The following is a 25,435-nucleotide window of genomic DNA, read 5'->3' on the forward strand; positions in this document are numbered from 1 at the left end:
TTTTTAAATGATGTACTTAAGAGAAAGTAGAACATAGAGAGGGTGAAGAAACCCAAATAAAAGTAAAAACGATTCCCATGCAGTGCCAGAAATTTTAAGCTAGCAAATCAAAAACAAAACAAAAATTACACCCGTTTATTACCGCCCTCTCTATTTTATAACGGATAGCTTTAATATTAACTAAGAGAACGTTATAAAAATAATTAATGGCACGTATTTCGTTTTAAAATTTTGAATGAGTGTAGAAAAGCCATAAGAACATGGTAGATCATTATATATATATAAGCCTGAGGAATCCTAGAGTGGATGAAACGCCGAATATTCAGTGTAGCTTAATCGCCACATATATTTTATAAATTACTAACTAGCTCTACCTACGTATTGAGCACTTTTGAAGTAAATACTTAAAGTTTACGCATAAATCTATACTTTCGTATATTAATTTTATGTTAGTAAATGAAGTACTTACATATATATATATATATATATATATATATATATATATATATATGATTACTTCATTTAATCACATAAATTAATGTACGAAGATATAATTTTATACGTAAACTTTAAGTATTTACTTCAACAATGCCCAATACGTAGTTAGAGCTAGGTAGTAAGTTATAAAATATATATGGCAATTAAGCTACACAGAATATTCCGCGTTTCATCCACTCTAGGATTCATCAGACATAAATATTCTGTGTAACTTAATTGCCATATATAGTTATAACTTACTATATATATATATATATATATATATATATATATATATATATATATATATATATATATATATATATATATATATATATATATAATCAATGGGAGACTTGACGGGTGACATTTTTCTTTATTTATGTATATATACATACTAGTTACGTGACCTATTGCACACAGACACACACACACACACACACATATATATATATATATATATATATATATATATATATATATATATATAATGAGTATTGGCTGACGAGAGCTTGATATGGGTATCTAAAACGGTCCTAATTATCGGGTTTGAAACCGACGGTACCAATGACTTGTCTCATCTAAAAACTTTCTGTCAGCAAATATATATATATGTGTGTGTGTGTGTGTGTGCGTGTGTGATTGTGAGTGTGTGTAATTTATAATGCACTGCTTTACCAGAAATGGACACACGTTTTATTGTTCATTTCAGTAGTAATCTTATTTTATTTTTTAAATGGACTATAAAATGTGTGTCTATTCCTAATAAAGCTTTATGTTATAAAAATACTATAGTTCTAGTATTGTATTATAGAGTTATCAAAAATAATTTTGTATTATTTGCTTATATATTTGAACACGATTCAAATTAATAAAATACATATTGAAACATATATATATGCATATATATATATATATATATATATATATATATATATATATATATATATATATATATATATATATATGCGCGTGTGTGTGTTGTCAGGCGTCTAACATGTGATCATCTCATCTCATCTATATCATTTTTTAAATCTATGAACTGTTGCACAGTTCAAAACCAGCAGATATGAATAAGCCCGATCAATTCATCGGCTTGTTACCATTGAGCGAATGAGACGATCGTAACCATAATAAAAATTCACGAAAGATAAAACAAGCCACACTTACGAAGACTCCTTAATACAACGGAAGTACGCGAGGAATTATCCGAAAGATAGAGAAAGTAGCAAAGACTTGCTATTCAGTAATATTTACCTAAATGTAAACATGTTGCCTAAATACACACATATATTCTGTGGTAAAGGGTCTGTAAAATAATCTCTTATGCGAACGAAGTCTATTTTGTGGTTTGTTAATGCAAGAAATGGTGCTATGAGTGTCCCCAATCTTCTGATGTTACTCTCGCTTCTCCTTATTTGTCCCTCAGTCCTCATTTTTTAATGAGTGATTTTTCTGACAAAGGGAGAAGAAAAAGCTATTTTCTAGGTTGGCAGTATTTTGCGCGAACAGTTGGCAGAGTTGGTGGAAATTTTCTGTTTCTATGTCTATCCTTGTAGCCATGTCACTAGTAAGGGTGCTGGAGGTAAACGTTTTGTCTGGGCTGACGTTATCCGCCTGATAGTCAGAGACCCGAACCTTGGATTAACCACTAAGGAGGCTGTCCTATCAGCAGGTGCAAAGTACTGGGGCTGCTGTATTGCCATTTGGTGAATGGAATCTGGACCATGCAGTAGCTTCTGGTGGGGCCTCTCGATGCCATACTAGTGGGTAATTGTTACGGCTTTACCTTATCATGTGCTACAAAAAAAAAAATTCTTCGTTTCTTTTTCTCTCTTAGTTTCCCCTCTCTGTCCTGCTCTAAGTAAATCTGACGACCTAGTCCACAAATTCCAAAATTTCATCATGACAAGTTTCAAGAAAAAATACACGATTAAACCCGGTTCTCAAACTTCCAACGTAGACCCCTACTACCATGTCTCCTTCTCCAACATCAGGGGTCTTCGTTCTAACCTTCCAGAGGTTGAAACTCAATTACAGGAGACTAAACCAGACCTTTTATTTTTAAGTGAAACTGGCATTGGACAGGCTATTTCCCTAGATGAGTTTGCAATTACAGGATACTCTAACTTAACTTCTAAATCTGACCCCCAAGATCGCCATGGGCATGGAATATGTGCCTATATTAAAGATAGCTTTCCATGTGGGAGGGACATCTCCAGGGAAGATCCTAACTTACCCTATATGTGCTTCCGGGTTGCTTTAGCTCACACTACTGCATTTATATTTACTCTCTATCGCCCCCACAACAGCGGAGTTACTATCTTTCAAAGCATATCTGAGAAAATTGACCAAATCCTTTCTACTTATCCTTCAGCTAACATTCACGTATGTGGTGACTTCAATGTTCACAACGTCGAATGGTTGACCCACTCAAAAAAGACCGATGATGAGGGGAGGTTCTGTCATGATTTCTCCATTGCCTATGACCTCACTCAGATTGTTCAGGAACCTACCCGTGTGCCCGATAATGACGGCCAGTATGCGAGCCTACTAGACCTTTTTCTCACAACTTGCCCTGAACTATGTTCAGTTTCTGTTCTGTCTCCTCTTGGATCTTCCGACCACTCTGTTGTATCAATTAAGATAAAAATGAAATGTAATAAGTCCCCAAACGTACCGCTTCATCGTACAGTATATCGATACACTAAGGCTGACTGGGATAGCTTCCGTACATTTATATCTGATCTACCTCTGCATTCCATGTTTAAAAAGGATGTGTCCTCTATAGTATTAGACCTGACTGAATGGTTAATTGTAGGTATTGACCATTTCATACCCTCAAAAAAGTTTCAGCAAAAACCTAACAGCCAGCCATGGTTCTCTCCAGAATGTGCTGCTGCCATTGCGCACAGAAACCACTTTTTCCACTGCTTCAAACGTAATAGATGTATGGAAACTAAAGCCGTTTTCAGGACTGCCAGCAACCATTGTAAGAAAGTAATAAGGAGCGCAAGAGAGTTGTATGCTCAATCTGTTAAGTCCAAAGTAGCTGAGCAGCGGCTGGGTTCCCACCAGTTTTGGCAAATAGCAAACAGAATTCTGAACAGAAGCGTGTGCTCCATCCCAACTATTATCAATGGACCTGAGGTAATCTCGTCAGCATCAGACAAAGCCAAACTCTTTGTCAAGAACTTTGCAGCTAATTCTACCCTTTGCGACCAAGACCGCCAACCCCCAATATTTCCTCCTGTATCAGAAAACACGCTATGTGATATACGTATATCTGTACGTGATGTTGCGAAGCTAATCAAAAACCTTGATTCGAGTAAAGCAACTGGCCCGGATGGTATTCCAATTATAGTATTCAAAAAACTTCAACCTGAACTAGCGCCCATACTTACAAAACTATTTAAACGTTGTCTTAAGGATAATAGTTTCCCATCTCCCTGGAAAATCTCATCAGTATTCCCTGTATTTAAGAATTCAGGTGATCGCTCATCCCCCTCTCAGTACAGGCCAATAAGTCTCCTGTGCGTCGAGTAAGTTGCTAGAATCTGTGTTAAATACAGAAGTAATCAACCATCTCAACAAAAATAACCTTCTTAGTGAAACTCAATATGGTTTCCGTTCTGCTAGATCTACAGCAGATGTCCTTACAGTTATATCGCATAGGATTAGCAAATCTCTCGACGGTGGCAATCTTTCTAGGGCAATTGCTCTTGACATATCTAAAGCCTTTGATAGGGTATGGCATAAAGGTTTACTTCATAAGATCGCTAGCTATGGTATAGCTGGAAAAGTCTTCTCAATTATTAAATCATTTCTTTCTGATAGGTTCATAAGAGTAGTAGTTGAGGGGCAAAAATCAGAAGCTCTCAGTATTAATGCCGGTGTCCCTCAGGGATCCATCCTGGGCCCAACTCTTTTACTGATCTACATTAATGATCTTCCAAATCATATCCTTACATCATTTGTAGACATTTATGCTGACGACACTACCATTTATGGTACCACATCTAATACAGTAAACGACCAAGTTCTCTCCAATTCTCTCTCCTCTGATCTTGAGCACGTAGTACAATGGGGAAAGGAGTGGCTGGTTACTTTTAATGCATCTAAAACCGAGCTTCTCTCTTTACATCATCAACATTCTAATCCACATTTGTCATCAATTGAAATGAATGGCTCTCGTCTTCAGGAGGCGTCAAGTTTTGACAAGCTTCTGGGCTTGACCATTACTCCTGATCTTAAATGGAACACGTATATCAAATCTGTTGCCAAGGCCGCTGGAAAAATGGTGGGATCTTTCTATCGATCCGGTAGATATCTCACTGCTGATGCTATTCTCTATCTATATAAGAGCCAGGTACGTCCAAGGATGGAATACTGTTGCCACATCTGGGCAGGAGCTGCTAGAAAGGACTTGTCCTGCCTTGATAGAGTTCAAAATAGACTTCGTAGCCTCGTAGGAGATTTCCTTTTCTCTAACTTGCAACCTCTATCTCACAGAAGAGATGTTGCGAGTTTGTCTCTGATGTATCGTTATTTTCATGGAAAGTGTTCAACTGAGCTTCAATCTATGTTCCATTCTCGCCAAACTTTCACAAGAAACACTCGTCTAGCTGTAAACACTATCAATAATTTCCCCCACTCTTTATCTGTGCCTAAACCTAAACGTAGATTCCATGAACAAAGCTTCTTTCTTAGAACTGCACGCCTGTGGAATTGTCTTCCGTTTTCCTGCTTTCCGGCTGACTACAATATGGTTGTGTTCAAGTCTAAAGTAAATAAGTTCTTGATGAGCCGTTCCATATAAGTTATCAAATTTACCAAATTTTCATTACTAATGATTACTATATTGACCAATTTCTACTGTACACTCTTTAACCCTTATCCTTGAGTGGCCTCTGGGCCTTGATAATGTGGTGATGCCTTTGTAAAAAAAAAACAAAAAAAAAACAATAATTCATCTCTGGAAATATTTGATTGTTATTTCGGCAGCGAGACGCATCGGTATATAGTTATCGCTGGAGCAGTAGAATGACGCAACCTATTTGCCAGTAACCTTCTTGAAAATTGGATATATGTTCTGTTTGAAATCTAGAGTGAACGTCACTATTAGAATTTTTTTCAAACGAGGGTCTTCCCCAAAATCATCCCCCGCCTTCCTCGATCCAGGCTAAATGTCCACGAACACAGATTCTTCCGAATTGTTCTCTGTTTTGGAACACATTGCTGATGAACTGCTACCCCGCAGATTATAACTTAGTCGTTTTCAAAGTTAATATCTACGGATACTATATTTAAAACTCTCCGCACAAGTATTCAAATTCTATTTTATTAACCCTCATCCCCGAGTGACATCTGGCCTTGATAAATGGTGATCATTGAAATCATGTAACGTAAAGAGTGTAAGTAATGAAACGGGATGCACTTGTTTCAGATTCAATCTGATTTGCATATTGAATGGACGCATTTTATAATAGATACGAATAATTATCTTCGTACGTGATACGCTTTTTAAAGTTTCAAATAAAAGAACCTTTGCCAGTCTGTCACGTTTAGCTTTCGAATAACGTTTACATTACTATACAAATTAAATATAGGCGATTTAATCGTATTTGTTGCTTTTAGAGAGACTGTATTTTCGATTGAGCGACCTTTCACAGTAAAGTGTCCCGCTATGCGAAACTTGTTCAGAATAATTCATCCAATGTTACTGACTTGAATATAGAATAACTTTGTTATACATTTCCTATGCATATCGTGTTTATGTTACTCTCATAATAACATTGTTTCATTTGGCTCGGCAGTTCGTTCACTTAAATACAGCAGCATCGTCGATAGTCAGAGTTTGAAAGTGACGTTGCATATTACAACACTAGAATTCAAAAGTTTATAGAGACGTTGATTAAACTTATAAACATATGTGCATTTGTAAAATAAAAATAACATGTTCCAGTGAAAAATATTCGCCTTTAATTTGGATTTTAAAAAATATTCTCTACTGACGGGTACGTTACAGTGTTCTTCGCGACTTTTTTTAATTTAATTAACGTCACCTACTGAAACGTACCATGGACATACAAACACTGGTATCTTAAATGAGTTATGCAGTTCTATAAATATGGTCAAAATATGGTCCCTCGTCAAAACGAGAGCCATTCATTTCAGTTGGAACTAGGTATGGTTAAGGCGTTGAGAGAAGCTTGGTTTTAGCTGCATTAAAATTAACCAACAGCCTTTAACCCCATTGCATTACGTGATAATGGCAAACAGAGAGAAAATCAGAAAGACTTTGATCATTGCCGGCCTTTGAAGTGTTGCCATAGATTATAGTGATCATGAAAAAAGAAACTGTATAACTGTATAATAGTAAGTTAACCCTTGCACCTTCGCCCTCTCGCTTTTTTGCTTCACCATTAGCTAGTACTATACCAAATAAATACAGACAGTCAAGGAGGGTGGAAAGACCAAAAAGAGAAAGAACTAACCAGACCTCCACACAATGAGTGTGAAGATAACTTGGACATTAGGGATGCTTATTATCACCGAAATCTCAGTAAAGACTCCAGGTAACACCACAGGTTGTTTTCAAAGAAAATTTGTAGATGATGGCCTGTGTGAAAACTCCTGGTGAATAATAATAATAATAATAATAATAATAATAATAATAATAATAATAATAATAATAATAATAACAATAATATTAATAATAATAATAATAATAATATTATTATTATTATTATTATTATTATTATTAATAATAATAATAATAATAATAATAATAATAACAATAACAATAACAATAACAATAACAATAACAACAACAATAATAATAATAATAATAATAATAATAATAACAATAACAATAACAATAACAATAACAACAATAATAATAATAATAATAATAATAATAATAATAATAATAATAATATTATTATTATTATTATTATTAATAATAATAATAATAATAATAATAATAATAATAATAATAACAATAACAATAACAATAACAATAACAACAATAATAATAATAATAATAATAATAATAATAATAATAATAATAATAATAATAATAATAATGCTGGAATCAGTATCCACTGGCGCTACACCAAATTGATATATAGGATCAAGGAGAATGAAAAGTCAGAGGAGGCAAAACGCTAAGTAGTCTACACTGGTTAAATGTAAGAGTTGTTCTAGTCTTCAAGCAAAATATAAATAACTTTATAACTTTCTCTTAGCTTATTTTAATATGCACGTATTTCTAAGAGACATATGCATTCCAAGCGAAATGACCTTGTAAGAAAGAAACGCCGATTCCTTCTCTTGTGATTCACCCGATCGTCCTTGGAATGTCTGGCGGGCGGTTATCGAGCTAAGATGGAGATTCATTTGCTGGTCGAATGCTTCTTTTTCATTGCACAGTGAGATATCTATCGGTTTCAAGAACGATTTTGCAGCCGGACCAATGACGCCTGCCGACACAACACAAAACGAAACAGACATTTTCCTAAATGATAACTCAAGTCAGGCTTTAAAGAGCGATGCTTAACCGCCTTTCATCAAACTTTTCTACTGCAGCGCTATCGTTCATCTTTCTATCACATTACATCCGTTATTATACCTCTACATTGCCCGGGATGCAGTGGACTCGTTTTAGTTTTTCGTTTTAATTTATTTTTATATTTTTATCAATTATACAGGAAAAGAAATAACAGTTTAGTTATTTTATTATTGAACCCCATTTGTATATTTATTTACTTGCGGACTCTTATCCTCGTCTTCATAGTTGTTATCTCACGAGGTTTGTGACAACTATTCGTCTGGCCTTCGTCAGGTAATTGACCGCGACGGAGTAGGAATGCTGAGTCTTTTTACTGTATCCTCAATAATTACTCCCTCCCAAAATTCATCTTCGGAGCACGTAGTGCAGTGGATAGAGGCGTTAGATCTTTAAGATTCCAGGTGCGCATTGTCTGAAAATAGCGGTTTCAATCCTATTAAACGCCGACCAGAGAATTAGTTGGCCAATACGTAGTGAGACGACAACAACTATGGAAGGCAGTAATTACTGATGATACAGGTAACAGACTCAGTATTCCTATCTCGACGCGGTTAAATACCTAACGAAGGCTAGAGGAATAGTTGGCCGAAACATCGTGAAACAGAAACTATGAAGATGAGGATAACAGTTCGCAAATATATAAATAAACACTTAAATTATTATAATCTTTATCAAAATACGAATTATCACCTTACTGAATTTATTTTTCGATCCAAATTTTAAAAGTATGTGAGATTTCAGCATTTTTTTTTATCTTAGTGATATATTTAAATTATTATTATTATTATTATTATTATTGTTGTTATTATTATTATTATTATTATTATTATTTTTATTATTATTATTATTATTATTATTATTATTATTATTATTATTCAGAAAAGGTTATCACAAAGGCAATCATCGGCGATTACTCATTAACAACCGGTGGTGTTTCCTGGAGTCCTAGTGACAACAAGTTTCCTCATATTTCAAGTAGGCTCTACTTCTTTCGATAACCTTTGCAAATAAATTTGCATTATCGTAACAACCGATACAACCGATTGCGATTGACTTCTCCCTGGCAATGACCATTGTCCTTTATTGGAATTTGAGTGACAACAAGAATCTCCAAATAGTGGAGCAGCTTAATGTGATTTTTGCCAGAATCGTTCATTTGGTGATACAAGCATGAAATTTGGCATCAATAGTCTCTGTAAGTTACTTTTTCAGAAAAAAGTGCTGGCCATCAAAAATTCCAATATGGCGACCAAAGTCACAATCTTCGTTACAGTTATCCAGTGGAGGTATTGTTAGTGTTTCACCTTCTTCGACTTTTCATCCGTCTTGACCTTTCACAAATTGGTGTGGCGCCAGTCGATGCTGACTCCACCATTATTTGTAATATTATTATTATTGTTGTTGTTGTAGTAGTAGTAGTAGTAGTAGTAGTAGTAGTAGTAGTAGTAGTAGTAGTAGTAGTAGTAGTAGTAGTAGAAAAAAAGAAATAGCAGTAATGGCAAATTATATAGATTTATGTACAAAACACTGTAGAATTTCCAGTGGATCCCCATAGTATATAAAATTCCATTGTATTCTGTATATGACATTAAACTATTATACATACGAAAGTAAGGACTAACATTTGGTAAATATACTTTAGCGTAATATGCTATTATATTACTAATAACATGATTCAACAATAACAAATGAGAAATGGAAATTCAAAATATTCTGTTTTCTAAAAAATATAGAAAAGGGTTGTATACTAAATTTATAGTTATATTGTGAAATATTTAAAGTTTGAACTGATTAAGTGGAGGTGTGTTTTGGCTGGATTTTAATTTCTCGGAATATACTGAATTTTGCTAACATTGTTAAAGAAAAGTGGAATTTTGATTAACGGCTTTCTTATAAATAAAGAGTCTAGACATTCTATTTGAGACTGAAGATACTATTGATTTTATAATTTAGTTGAGGCTGTTGGAAAATTCATGAACATAGAATAGCGTAAAGTTTGGTTTGTGGTAAGGCTATAGGATTCGGGGTTTTTAGAGGTTTTCTTATCAAGTTCAACGGTGAAGTCCGAAGTTATTAAAGATGGGGCATAGATTTTATAATAACTTTATTGTATTCTCTTCATCTAGCTCTGGAAGTACGTAGAGCATTATTGTTAGATTAATATTTTCTAGTCTAACGTTTGTTACAAAAATATACAAGGGGTTGCCTAGCTAGCAAGATTAATTTAATTTCTATATTATTTAAGTTGCGAAGATGAGAGATTTATTTAAAAGGATTTTGGATATTGAGCAGTAAGAATTATTAATGCTAAATGCCTCTGTATCTCTTTGTCAATCTTCTGAATCACTAATTAAATCCTTCCTCAACCTTAAAGTTCCAAACCATGTTCTAGCCAGCAAAATTATAGTTAGTCTATATACATTTTATTTTGTTAACGGTTTTTCCTCTGGGGATAAGAACCAAACTCAGTTGAAAAAGGAAATATTCATTTTTACTTTGTATCCCTTGTTTGAAATAAACAATATTGTAATTTCAAATTGTCAAAATATTAACTTCCTTAATATATATATATATATATATATATATATATATATATATATATATATATGCGATGAAAATTATGAAAATAATATTCTAATATGATGTAGAGATACAAAAGGAACAAACCTAAATTATATGTTCATAAACGTTTCACAATTATTCCAAGACTTCATCAGGATGATTGATATAGAGTAAATAAGATTTGAAAACATACTCGTGAACTGGATGTCTTTGTTCCATTTAAGAAAGGAAAAATGGCGTCACTATTGAAAGTTAAACGTAGAGTGAGTGCAACTTTTAAATGACATATCTTAGAGATTTAAATAGATGCGGTTTCTGTTCGTTTCGACTTTAATTTAGCCATTATCATTCAAATGTTGGCTGTGAAATATCAATGAAATAAATGTTTCTTGGTTTTTGTTATTTATTGACTGATTATATATATATATATATATATATATATATATATATATATATATATATATATATATATATATATATATATATATAGGGTGAAACGATAGAATTGTCGCCCTAGAAAAAACGACATGGTTCCAGTTCTGTTTGATGAAACCAGTTTTCTTATTGTTGCAGACAATCTACTAGTTGGCCAGTTGTGCGCAAGTCTTAAGAGCGATAGGAGCTTTATATCATGTCTGAAGGTGACACAATGTTTAACGCGCGAGGTCGAAAATGTGCCGCTGTACAACTCATGCTCTCTACCTCAGGATTCGGCTCAACGAAGTTTCCGGTTATGGTCTTTGGTGTGGTTTCAAGTGAGAGCCACTTCATGCTACCTCGTATCTTCGAAGGTTTTAAAGTCAACACCAAAGTATACCCCGATATGCTGAAGAGTGTGGTAACTCCCTGGGGCAACCAGATGGCCGCTGAAAACCTGGGTGTGGCATAAGGATTCGGCACCGGCCCACAAATCCAGAGGTAAAGGCTTGGCTTCAGAAAGGGTGCTATGACTTTGTACTCTTCTCTCACAGGACGCCATCTTACCCTGATCTGAATCTGCTGGAGTATTTCGTCTAGTCATACATGGAGAACATCACCAACATGACCTCCTATTAAATCAAAGCCAGCCTGATCGCATCCCATCTGCTGAGTATTCGCCGAGTATTCGCCGAGTATTCGCCGAGTATTCGCCGAGTTCTCGCCGGCGCTTGTGGAAAAGGGAAGCTCCCAGTTCCGGGCCCGTATAGAACCGTTGATTGAGACTGGAAGCGGCTACATTGAATAGATGTCAGCTCTACTACATAATCAAGTTACCTGAATTGATTTTTCAATAAAAGTTTGGAAATAAAGCTATAGTGTAGTTTTCTTTAGGGCAACAAATTTATTTTACAACCCTGTGTTATAGTTCTTTTTTACACAGTGATCACCACTTATCAAGGCCCGGAACCCACTCAGGGATAAGGGTTATTGCAAGTACATTACGTTAGTGTGGAGATTTGATAAAGTGTTTACTTAAGGGGGCGGTTCATTAGGAATTTGTTAACGTTGGACTTGAACACATCCAAGTTGTAGTCCGGTGGAAAGATGGCCGACGGAACAGAGTTCCACAGGCGTGCAGTTCTAAGAAAGAAGCTTTGTTCATGGAATCCACGTTTTGATTTAGGCACAGATAAAGAGTGGGGAAATTTTTCACAGTGGATTCAGCTAGACGGGTGTTTTTCATGAAAGATTGGCGAGGGGGGACCAGAGATTGGAGTTCAGACGAGCACCTGCCATGGAAATAACGATAAAACAAAGGCAGGCTCGCAACGTCTCTTCACTACAAAGTCTATTTTATACTCTGTCAAGGCAGGATAGGCTGTTTTTAGCAGCTCCTGCCCAGATATGGCAACAGTATTCCATCCTTGGACGTACTTGGCTTTTATATAGATAGAGAATTGCATCAGTAGTGAGATATCTTCTGGAGCGGTAGAAGGATCCCACCATCTTTCCAGCGACCTTGGCAACAGACTTGATGTACGTGTTCCATTTCGATCAGGAGTAAAGGTCAAACCCAGACCCAGACGAGAGCCATCCATCGCAATTGATGCCAGATGGGGATCAGAGCGTTGATGATGTAAGGATAGGAGTTTGGTTTTGGATGTATTAAAGGTAACCAGCTACGTCTTCCCCCACTGAACCACGCGCTCGAGATCAGAGGAGAGAGAATAAGAGAGAACTTTGTCATTTACAGTCTTTGATGTGTTGCCGTAGATGGTCGTGTCATCAGCATAGATGTTAACGAATGATTTAAGTATGTGTTTAGGGATGTCATTGATGTAGATCAGGAAGAGAGTTGGGCCCAGGATTGACCCCTGAGGGACTCCAGCATTTACATTGCAGGCCTCCGATTTTTGTCTATCTACCACTACTCTTATGAGCCTATCGGAGAGAAATGATTTGATGATTGAGAAAACATTTCCAGTTATACCGTAGCTGGAAATCTTGTGAAGTATACCCTTATGCCATACCTTGTCGAAGGCCTTTGATATGTCAAGAGCAATTGCCCTAGAAAGGAAGCCTTTGTCAAGAGATTCACTAATCCTGTGGGATATAACCGTTAGCACATCTGCGGTAGATCTTGCAGAGCGGAAACCATATTGTGTGTCACTAAGAAGGTTATTCCTGCTGAGGTGGTTGACTATTTCTATATTTAATATGGATTCCAGCAACTTACTCATAACACACAGGAGACTTATTGGTCTGTACTGAGAGGGAGATGACTTATCACCTGAATTCTTAAATACAGGGCATACTGATGAGGTCTTCCAGGGAGTCGGAAAGCACTTCTCCTTAAGGCAGCGCTTTAATAGTTTCGTAAGTATTGGAGCGAGTTCTGGTTGAAGCTTTTTTAACACTATAATTGGGATGCCATCAGGGCCAGTTGCTTATTAGCTGTTTGGCCAATCGATATAATTTTGTACCAGAATGAATTTAATTTTTTAAAATATTTTTTCAGAAAAGAGCGCAGAGATTTACTTTAAAGTCTGAACTTCTCATTAATTTCGTAGTTTTATGCTCTTCCGAAAGAGATACGCATACCAAAATAGGATGGCGGAGGTTGGGTTAAATAATTAAAATTAGGGCTAAATAGTTAAAATTAGGACTAAATGATTAAAATTAGGGTTAAATAATTTAAATTAGGGCTAAATAATTAAAATTAGGACTAAATAATAAAAATTAAGACTAAATAATTAAAATTAGGGTTAAATAATTAAAATTACGGCCAAATAATTTAAATTAGGGCTAAATAAGTTAAATTAGGGCTAAATACTTTAAATTAGGACTAAATAATTAAAATTAGAACTAAATAATAAAAATTAGGGTTAAATAATTAAAATGAGGACTAAATAATTTTAATTAACGCTAAATAATTACAATTAGGGTTAAATAATTTAAATTAGAACTGAATAATTAAAATTAGGGCTAAATAATTAAAATTAGGACTAAATAATTTAAATTAGGACTAAATAATTTAAATTAAGGCTAAATAATTTCAATTAGGGTTAAATAATTTAAATTAGGACTAAATAATAAAAATTAGGACTAAATAATTTAAATTAGGGCTAAATAATTAAAATTAGGGCTAAATAATTAGAACTAAACCAAAATTCTAGTTTTCTTTTTACTTTACTAAAATCTTTTATCATGATCACTATTTTAAGGAATTAAATGTTCGATTCTAACAGATAACTGGATAAGAAAATGGTTGAGTGATTATTTGGTTAACTGCTTTGGACAAAAATCACATTTACTTATCATGCAAGAGAATGAAATTGTTTGTTCACAATTTGAGTAAGATATAGAAAAGTTACAGTTTAACAAATTAATTTTTCTTCTGAATGAATATTTATACACTTTTATTGCAGCATGATTTATATATCAATTATTCAAATGCTATCCACATTCAAGAAGTTAACTCATTTACATATTACATTTAAATAATCTATTTTAATAATTAGCTCCGTGTTATTGTTAGTTCTTAGTAACAGGATTATTTTAATAGCCTTGTTTAAAATAATATTTAAAGTTGATTTATTTAATTTATTCTTAATCTATGGTCCCCCCTCGCCAAACTATCACAAGAAACACCCGTCTAGCAGAAAACACTATCAATAATTTTCCCCACTCTTTATCTGTGCCTAAACCTAAACGTAGATTCCATGAACAAAGCTTCTTTCTTAGAACTGCACGCCTATTGAATTGACTTCCGTTTTCATGCTTTCCAGCTGACTACAATATGGTTTTCTTCAAGTCTAACGTAAACAAGTTTTGATGAGCCGTTCCATATAAGTTAACAAATTTACCGAATTTCAGTTATGAACGATTAATTTATTGTCCAATTGTTTACTGTACACTTTTTAACCCTTATCCTGGAGTGGCGTCTTGACCTTGATAAGTGGTGATGCCTTTGTAAAAAAGATATTATTTATATATAATTTAAATTATTGTTAGTAACTGTTAGCGACATCAGTTGCGTTTAATATAACCGAAAAAGTTTTATTTAAGATATAGGAGTTAATTTTCCTTTTAAGGTATAAGAAGAGGTTTTCCTATTGAAGTCTGGAAGTAATTTCATGTTTGGTTTTCATACATGAAGATGGATGCGTTTGTTGCTTTCAGAAATCCAACATCTGGTCCACTTTCAAGAATATCGTAACAAGTTCGGATACTTGTATCTCAAATATTATTTGAATAAATTCACCGCACATCAATTTTTATAGGGCTACTACCAAATAAAAATCTAATTAGGAGCAGTGGTATATAGGAAAACTTCTAAAATTGCCATACGTCCTACTCGATTAATCATATGTTTATAGCGGGACCTGTGAAAATTCTACACTGACATCTTTCATATGCAATGTATTGCTGCTGGCCATTCTGTGTACGTTTGGCGTGAATAGATATCCGGTGATATTATTGTAGCCCTTTTGTTAAAACTGTAAAAATATTTATCTAAGTAATCTGGTTAAAGTAGCTTCAGAATACACCTGGTTATTACGGTTTATCTCCAATTACCTTTACAGGAGTTTGTGACATATTTCCATTGTATTGGCGCCCGATGTGAACGAAAACCCCACAATATCATTATATCATCTTTAGAAAGAATATATACTACACTTAGCTCGTAACCAGAAGACCAAGAAGGTATATTTTAGCTTTAAAAGAAACATAAATTTATTTTTCTATTTTTTTTTTATCTTGCTTCTTTGGTGATCGGGAGATTCTATTTATTTAAAAGGAGCATAGAATGTGATAACATACTACAAACATTAAATTAGCGTATTTTTATACTAATTCGTAGTATGTTATCGCCGTCTATATTCCTTTTTAATAAATACGATCTCCCGATCTAATAATGTATAATCTGAAAACCCTTACACACGTACGTACGTTAAAGCTACTACGATATTAATATGTAGATTATTTGTACTTTTCCATAATTCATACATTATAATTTTTTAGTAAATATAAACATTTTTGTAATGTAGATTTTATATCGTAGACGTTATTAATAAATAAAAAGTATACTCAAGAAACGGATTAATGATCTTGTCAAATGAACGGCGAGACAAATGTCTTAAAGATTGCATAAGACGATCAACATAAGACAGGATTTGATTATTTACGAGGACAACAAGGATTTAGCCGTGTTGTAGTCAGTTTGGAAACAACCCCGTTGTATTGTATTCCACAGACGAATATTTCCATAGAAAGATATTACTCATGAAAGTTCCGTTTCGCTCAAGTTACACAAAGGATAAAAGAAAATTATTTACAACTAAACGAGTTTGGGCTGAAAGACTAGCAACGACTCATATGTGAGAAACATGTTTTAGGGAACAGACGAAGATATCACCCATTTGGTTTGGAAGCTAAGTTTTACTTTGTCGCGGCAGGAAGACTGCTCTCAGACACACCACCCTAGATATGGCCACCGTGCTCTGTTTTAGGACACCAGAAAGTAAAAAAACGCCACGTCATCTCCGGCATCACCATGTGTTGGACCGTTCCTTTGCTGATCTCTTTTGTGCCGATTACAAACGAGTGGAACTTATGGGGCATCGAAAAGATATATCTGTGTATAGCACCAGTAGGCAGCGAAGGGGAGAACTGCGTGCGAAAAAGTGACGTCATGGTAAGGAAGAAAAGAAAAATGTATAAAAAGAAGCTAAGATCAAGGATGACTTTAGATAGAAGATCACGTTCGAAAGGATCACAATTTTGTTCGAGAAGATCACGATCACGTTAAAAACGTGGGTGACGCCACAACCGCAACGAGAGGTCGTCCATGGCAGAAGTATAAGGAATCAAGTTTTTTTCTTAAAACCTGAAACAAGGAGTAAAATTTCTTCCTTATTGCTTTTCGTTGTTTCATTTGCCACGAAAGGTACAATGTGTTGGGTCTACATGTTAATACTTGTGTAACGTAATAATTTCTCTCTGCAATCTTTCTATCATAGACGTAATGCTACTGGTTTCAGTTTTTTTTTTATAAAAACTATTATGGCATATATTATTCAGAATTGTCTGATTTATTCCTTGTTTCCTTTGTTTAAATTTTTTCAACTCGCCTTTACTAATTTTTTTTTAATTTCAGTAGCTCATTTCCAAGAACTGCACTTTTGTGGCACTCTATTTGTGCTCACTGTTTCTATCCTAGATATATTCTTTTTTTTTTCGAGATTAATACCAATAGTCATCTGCCGCTTTTACCATGATCATCTTCAGTACTTATTAGCTCCTTACATCAAGTGGTTTCGCGCTTTGTCTGGAAAAATTCCCTTTAGAAAATAAATATAATTGGGTCTTCATTTGAAACCGGCATGAATGTTTTAACGTGCATATATTGCAAAATGTAATTCAATGTAAATGATATTACTCTATTTCTTTAAGTAAAGAAACGTCATGTTTACCATTTTATATTTTCTTTCTATTGCAGATGGAACCTTCCGGTTAGTGACGTCATCAAGTTTGGTTCCGTCAAACAAGTTAAAATGGCTGCGGAGCCAACATTATTTGATGTGAACGGTTATCCTCGAACGGCCATGAATTTAAGCATATTTCTTCACAACGATACCGACGATCACTGTGATCAAATTCTCACAAAGCTCGCCGAACCACCACCACCTCTTTTGTTTTGGGTCAAGTTTGTCCTCGGAGTCTTTCTGAGCAGCCTTGCTGCCATTACAGTTACGGGCAATTGCTTGGTCATCACCGCCGTCTACACGCACAAACATTTAAAAAACTACACGAATGCTTTCGTCGTGTCGTTAGCTATTTCTGACACGCTGGTTGGCGGGGCCGTCATGCCTTACGGCATCCGACAGTTAATGCTGGATAATAGATGGGAACACGGCCTCATACTCTGTCGGATTATTATTTGCCTCGACGTGACGTTTACGACAACATCAATTTTCCATTTAGTGTGCCTGGCCGGTGATCGCTACCTCGCCATTTGCAGGCCATTTCAACACCAGAAAGTAAAAAAACGCCACGTCATCTCCGGCATCACCATGTGTTGGACCGTTCCTTTGCTGATCTCTTTTGTGCCGATTACAAACGAGTGGAACTTATGGGGCATCGAAAAGATATATCTGTGTATAGCACCAGTAGGCAGCGATGTGTGCGTTTTTCTCGTCAACAAGACATTTGCAGTGACCTGTTCGGCGGTGGCCTTTTATATTCCGTCGGTGTTTCTCGTCATGTGTAACGTACAAATCTACACAGCGGCTAAGCGGCAAGCGAAACAGATACGGACGCTTGAGCAGGCGATTATTCAGAATAAAAACAAGCGGAAGGCGTTTAAACATGAGACAAAGGCAGCGAAAACGCTGGGCATCATTATGGGTTGTTTCTGTGTATGCTGGTGCCCGTTTTTTATAATCAACGTTGTAGATGCCTTCATACAGTATAAGACGCCATATTACCTATGGCAGGTGGCCCTCTGGCTCGGATACAGCAACTCTACCATGAATCCGTTTCTATTCTATTTTTTTAATCGTTCCTTCCGAAATGCCTTCCGACGGATACTCCGCCTTCAATCAAGGCGAAGTGCTATTAGCCAATGCGATGATATGACGCAAACGATAAACCCTGCTGCACTCGCAGGGTCACAGGCGTCGGATATCAACTGTAGGTACTCGTCCGCGCAGACAAATGGGTTCTGAATTTTAAAGCAAAAACATATGAATTAATAAAAAAAAAAAAAAATTAATAACACAATGTTTTTAATGTAAATTGAAAGATATGAATTGTTGGACAAAAAGAAACAACATTTTGTTTTCATTTTTTTATTGAAAATTTTCAAGCACAACAAATTGCATAGCAGAGAAAAGAAACATCACAAGAAACGAAATTACAAACAGTTGTTGATGATGTATTTTAGTAACAAAAATGAGATATTCAGATATCAAATCTTTCTGTTAAACTCACGGCTCTGTTGTGTGAAATTCGTATCGGAACTCATTATTAGATCTGCCAGCCATAACTGAGTAGATGTATTCAGTAAGTCATAATTCTGTTCCTAGTATCTCCCGTACTCAGGATTTGAGTTGGCACACATCAGATTCCCGAGTGCGACAAAAAATTCCTTACTTCGACAAAGCTTGCCTGATGATGATCGGAGGCTATACTAAATGAAACGTTGTGAGAATAGTTTTCAAGATGAGAACAGTAGTCCGAATAATACAATTAATAAAAATAATAAATCCTCATCTAAAAAATTTCGAAACTTTACAAGAAGCATAACTCATAAAATTTCATTCGATAATCATTTTTATCAGTTAAGAGATATCACCTTTACACAATGTTTGCAGAATACTTACATAACAATAAATACGCATACCTTATGAAAGTGTCCATTATAAAAAACCATCGTATCCATATGAATATTCACAAATGAGAAAAATCCCTACATATCATACAACCATGAATTAAGGTTATCTTATGTTTCCCTCTTCATAAAAATCAGTATATATTATTTAAAGACGGTATTAAACATTTTACTAATTTTTCTTGTTCATTTGATATTAAGATATTGATATTAAGATATTGTTCATTTGATATTAAGATCATAATATCCGTCAAAAAATCCATCTAAAACAATGGGTGCTTACACAAAATACGGATCGCGCTAGAATAATTATATTTATATTTAGAAAACCGTTCTTAACATAGGAATGGCGAATGCATTTTGTACTCTGCTCTCATCTAACAAATGCTTAAATAAAAGATGCTGTAAAATTTTAAATTTAACTTGGAAATTCTACCTACAAAATAGCACGGTTCGTATTCTGCATGAGTATCAAACGATTTAGCCACAATTCATTTAAAAATTGAAAATGTTTGAAATCTGTTCTGATTGAGGCCCATGAAAACCATATATTTTTGGAAAGATATACGAAATGTGATATGTATCATGTGATATTAGACTTCGTCGTCAGAGATAAAAAGTTTATAGTAATTTTTATAAGTTTCCTTGGTTGTTCTAGTGACCTGATGCTTTAATCTGCAGAACATATGTTCTTAACATGAATCCATTTGGTCTGCGCGTTTCATGATGAAAACTGTATATGAAATGTAACCGTAAACAGGCAGATTTACGGATTGATGGACCGACAGAGCCTCTTACAGATACGCTTTGACTCGTCAAAAATGCTATTTCAAAGCCTGACCGACCAACTGAAATCCTACTGTGGTCGGAAGCGTGACAGAACAAACGACGGTTTCTGTCTCTTTTACCTTTTCGTTAATCAATATTATTTTGTCACAATTGCTGGTCGGAGTAGCGAAATTCACCTTGACTTTTAGAAAGCCTACGTAGCCGATGGAAAAGTGCTCGTTGATACAATGATAAAAATATTGGAGGCTTACATAATCTTTACATAAATACCTACCCGTCCCTGCCGACCCATACCTCCGCAGTTTTATTGCTCAACTATATATACGGACCGTTATTTTATAAATTAAATATAATACAGTGTAATATATGAACTAGTACACACACACACACACACACCAACACGCACATATATAGTTATATATAGTTATATATATCTAACTATATATATAGTTATATAGTTATATATATATAGTTATACACACACATACACATATATATAAACACACACACATATATATACATATATTAAAGTAAATGGAATAAAATGAAATACTAAAATGCAAGAGTATTACCAATTGTATAGTGCTATAAACATAAAGTCCAAATAATATTACTATCAATATTTGTAAGACGATCCAAACCAGATAAAGTAAGCTAACTATACGAGCTAGAACAATAATATGAAAGGAAATTCTGAGTTAAATTGTGTAGACTTACAACACCATTATTATTAAAGAAAGAAGTACAAATAATTATAAAAGTTTTTTTTCTTTAATACACGAATTTGCAAAATAGATGTGGGTAATTATAAATGTTACTTATTAGCATATAAATTAAAGCTGAAATGATGGTTTAAAAAGATACTCCAACTTGAAGTAATAAGGATCCTGGAATAAAATGTATACCAGTAGATTCCAGAATTAACTGCGTTTTATAACATTTGTACTCTTTTGTCAAACAATAAATGTTGTTGTAAGTACATAATTTAACGTACATTTAATGTATATATATATATATATATATATATATTACATGATATAAATATTTTTAGGAATTGTCTTATAATAGATATATTTTTAATAATATAGGATAATATCAAGTGAAATCTAAAATCATAATATGATAATATATGCACAATATTGAAATTAGAGTATTGGTATTGGGTATATAAGAGTTAAATAAACGAAATGTAATATTCTAGACTGAGCATATTAACTGTCTTAAACTGCTCAACTAAGTATCATAGGTTCGTGATGCCCGAATGTTTCAAAAGTAGTTTTCTCACTGAAGGTTTAAACTAACTTTTAAAAACACATAAAATTGAATTTATCCTTTTCGATGAGAAATAACTTTTTAAATGTTCGGAATTCAAGAACCTATAATTTTCTTTGTTTAAAATCTTAAAAACAATGAATACGTTCAGTCTTGAATTGTATATTTCTTTTTTTTGTTTTTGTAATATTCCAGATTAGTTAACAAAATAAAAGATGGGTGAAAATTACACAACAAACAATATTACGAAAGGCAAAAAAAATATTACCAAAGGCAAAACTACTTAGTTCTCTACTAATCCGGATAAGTGCTTTGTGTTTTAGCTTTTTATTTTTTATTTAAAAAAAAACAGTCAGTGTTAAGTGTGTCAAGTTAAAACAAAAGAAAGAAGTGTTATCATTCGAGTTATAGACGAGCCTTGGTAATCTCTCAAAAATCGACAATAAAACAAAATACTGAATGCAACACATCTTTTATTATGGTTCTTAATTTTCGATTTTTGAAAGATTAGCGATGTTACACTATGGTCCAAATAATACAATTATTTTATTTTTCGTTTAAATTTGACAAGATACTTAAAACACGTAAAATAAGTTAAAATACAAAAAAGTCTTATCTAGGGTAATTAATCTTTCCTTTCATAACATGTATTTATTGTATAATTAGTGTTTCTTATCTCTTTTTTTGTTAGCTATTCTAGAAAATCGCAAGATTTTTATAACATATATATGAATATATATATAACATATATATATATACATATATATATATATATATATATATATATATATATATATATATATATATATATATGTACATTTCATTAAATTGCACAGAGAACTCTTGCTTGTTTTTCTTGTAATCCTCCTTTTCTCTTTGTCGGACCATTTTTCGAACTTTTTTTTTTTTTCGAGTGAAAAAAGAAATTTCCCGTAATCGCGAACATCTTTCAATCGTTTTTTAATCGTCTTTACATTTCATGTCGCTATTGTCATTTTTCAATTGCATTTTTTATTTTTATGTTTTACTACTCGCCTAAGGATGACCAATGAAGGTCGAAAACGATCGCGATTACGAGAAATTTATTTTTTCACTCGAAAAAAACGTTCGGAAAATGGTCCGACAAAGAGAAAAGGAGGATTACAAGAAAAACAAGCAAGCGTTGTCTGTGCTATTTAATGAAACGTGCATAAAAGAAAAAATGCTGCCTAAATATACTAATATATATATATATATATATATATATGTATATGTATAATCTTAAAATTTTATTGCAATTCATCACTATGCATTTATCTGAAGCACACACACCTAAATATTTATATACATATATCATCATATGTATATCACAGAAACCCAAGCATTTCTCAAATGGTACAATGTATCATCGTCGTTGTCTCATCCGCGTCAACATCATGATCATCACTATCATCATCATTACAGAATGCAACACCGTACATACCTCACAAGAAATAACATTTGTCGTTGGCAAAAAATCGACAGCTTCTATACCAAATGACCTTTCAGCATCATCCAATGAAAACGTCCCATTAAGTTGATTTCCTCCATTTATAGTTTCGACGTGGCTTGATTGGAGTTGTCTCCCCTTTGCTACAACACACAACCGGTCATTTTATGGTAAGCTTTTATTTTCTTCTTCATGCAAAAGTTAACATTCCCTGTCACTTGTTTAACAATTTACCGTCTAATTAATAGAAAAGGTTATAAAATTAATCAAGAGTAAAAATAAGAACTGGAGTTAAACAGTTGGTTGTCAGCATTGGCTTCTTTCCAGCAACTCCTGCAGCTAAGCCGACTCCGAATGTAATGCTGAGCATTTCCTTGAATCTTGCCGGTGTGGTTGAGAGGGTTCCGTGTTGTTTGGGGAGCGCAGGACTTCCATATTCTTTGTCGTGAGAAAGAAAACTCCAGTCTCATCTTTATCGGTAGGAATATAATACAAAGGACAGCCGTTTACGGATTAGAAGTCCGCGTTCGACAGGCGCAGAGGTGGAAGCCACTGACTGTCTCTTCCGGTGGAAAGGACCCTCGTATCCCACTGGCCAGCTAATGCCTACCTCCAGCCAGGCAGCCCCCGATTAATAAGGCGTTGACACATCATGATCTGCTTACTTCAGCAAGTGCATCGCGTTTAGAGTACGAGGCTTGACAGGCAAACCTTTAAACAATTCACCTCATATTTAAAATCTAAAGGAAAAGACAAGCTAGAATATACGCACCATGCGAAAAGGATTCTCCAATGAGATTCAGGAGATTGAGGATGCTTGCAAATCAGCTGTGATTGACCTCACGTTTCAAAGACTGGACATTGACATCGCGGCTCTACCAGAGATATTACACCCAGACAGCAGATCCCTGAAGTAAGAACACTTCAAATTCTTCTGTTGGGGAAAAGGGTCCGAAGAACATGGTGATTGCTAGTCTCCAACTGGCGGCAGCAAGCGCCTTCTTATCGTTTTTTTCTCAACAACTGCAATTCTGTCAACCTTGTGTGTGTGTGTGTGTGTGTGTGTGTGTGTGTGTGTGTGTGTGTGTGTGTACGCACCAACTTTTCTAGCCACTCCTAAACTCAAAGACCATTTCTATGACCAGCTGGTCTTCTAAGCACCCCTACCTACTGGGGGACTTAAACACTCGTGTGTGGGCAGATCGTATAAGTCTTTGGCAAGAGTTCTTGGTCACCATAGAATGAGGAAGATGAACGAAAATAGTAAAAACTTCTGCAACCAACACCTATTTCCAGAACAAAGCACGCAACAAGGCATCATGAAAACATCCACGATCAAAACACTGGCTTCAATGTGACCTGGTCATTATCGGAGCGAATACTATAAACAACCTCTGCAACACCAGTTTACTACAACGCCCGTTGTGACACTGGCTATCTCCTTTTGTCACTGGCGAAAATAACTCCGAAAAGACCCCGCTACTCCAAGAATTCCCAACCAAGAATACACACTAGTCAAACCACTGAGAAAAATTCGAAATTGATCCAGCCCTTTTTAGGAGGCTCTCACTAATAACCAAGCGCAAGGTACCGCTGACAGATGGAACTCTCTTCGCGTCACTATCTACAACGTTGTGGTTATCACTTATGGGGGGGAAAAAGAACAAAATAGAACGGACTGGTTCGATTCCCGTGTCTTTAGCCTATAGCCAGTCATCAAAGCAAAGCGGGATACATTGGTTAAGTACAAGAATGATGCCAGCCAGGAGAATCTCCAGTCTCTGATAGAAGACAGCAATCCACACGCCACGGTGCCTGCGACTATTGGCTATGCTTGTCAGACCAGATCCAGGTGGTCTTCTGACCAGGTGGTAAGATCAACAGCATTTATGAAGGCAGCAAGCGGCCAACTGAAGAGAATGTGGACTACACCTACAACCTGCTACAATTTATAAACTCAGCAAAGCCATTGATTCAGTTGCCAATGGGAAGATACCTGGTGAGGATGGCATACGATCTGAAATAAACAAATGTGGCAATTAGGCTCTCCTCGAACCATCCCATGAGCTCCTGTGCTAGGGAGAAGGAAATGTGTCCTCAGATATGCGCAACGCGAAGATTATCACGCAACGGCTGCAATAAATACCGGGCATCTCTTTGCTGAGCATCGTTAGCAAGGTATTTGCTAGAGTAGTTCCTGTTAGACTTCAGGTCCTCGCAGAAAGAATCAACCCTGAGTCCCAGTGTGGCTTCAGGAGCGAGAGATTCACAGTGGGTATGATTTTCTCTATCCATCAACTCCAAAGGAAATGCTCTGAACAGCAGATGCCTCTCTACATAATGTTTATCGACCTTACCAATTTGTTTCTCCTGGTCAGCAGAAAGCGCCCTGCTCAGCTCCTGAAGAAGATCGGTTGCCCGCCTCGGTTGCTCAGCATCATCTTCTCGTTACATAATAATATGTAGAATGTTGTGAGTT

General features: G+C 35.0%; 1 protein-coding gene across 2 annotated transcripts in view; it reads left to right on the plus strand.

Annotated features, from left to right (window-relative positions):
* The window catches only part of LOC145283557 (5-hydroxytryptamine receptor 4-like), a 468,398-nt gene extending 448,905 nt beyond the window's left edge, over positions 1–19,493 (plus strand). For both annotated transcript variants that reach the window (XM_080132441.1, XM_080132442.1), the window contains one exon: positions 17,535–19,493. In XM_080132441.1, the coding sequence (XP_079988567.1) occupies positions 17,590–18,762 (1,173 nt within the window). In that variant the 5' untranslated portion in view covers positions 17,535–17,589 and the 3' untranslated portion in view covers positions 18,763–19,493. The remainder of the gene's footprint in view (positions 1–17,534) is intronic.
* Positions 19,494–25,435: the final 5,942 nt, after the last annotated feature.

This window comes from Euprymna scolopes, chromosome 8, assembly GCF_053919585.1.
Source record: "Euprymna scolopes isolate OS-2025 chromosome 8, ASM5391958v1, whole genome shotgun sequence".
Lineage (NCBI taxonomy): Eukaryota > Metazoa > Mollusca > Cephalopoda > Sepiida > Sepiolidae > Euprymna > Euprymna scolopes.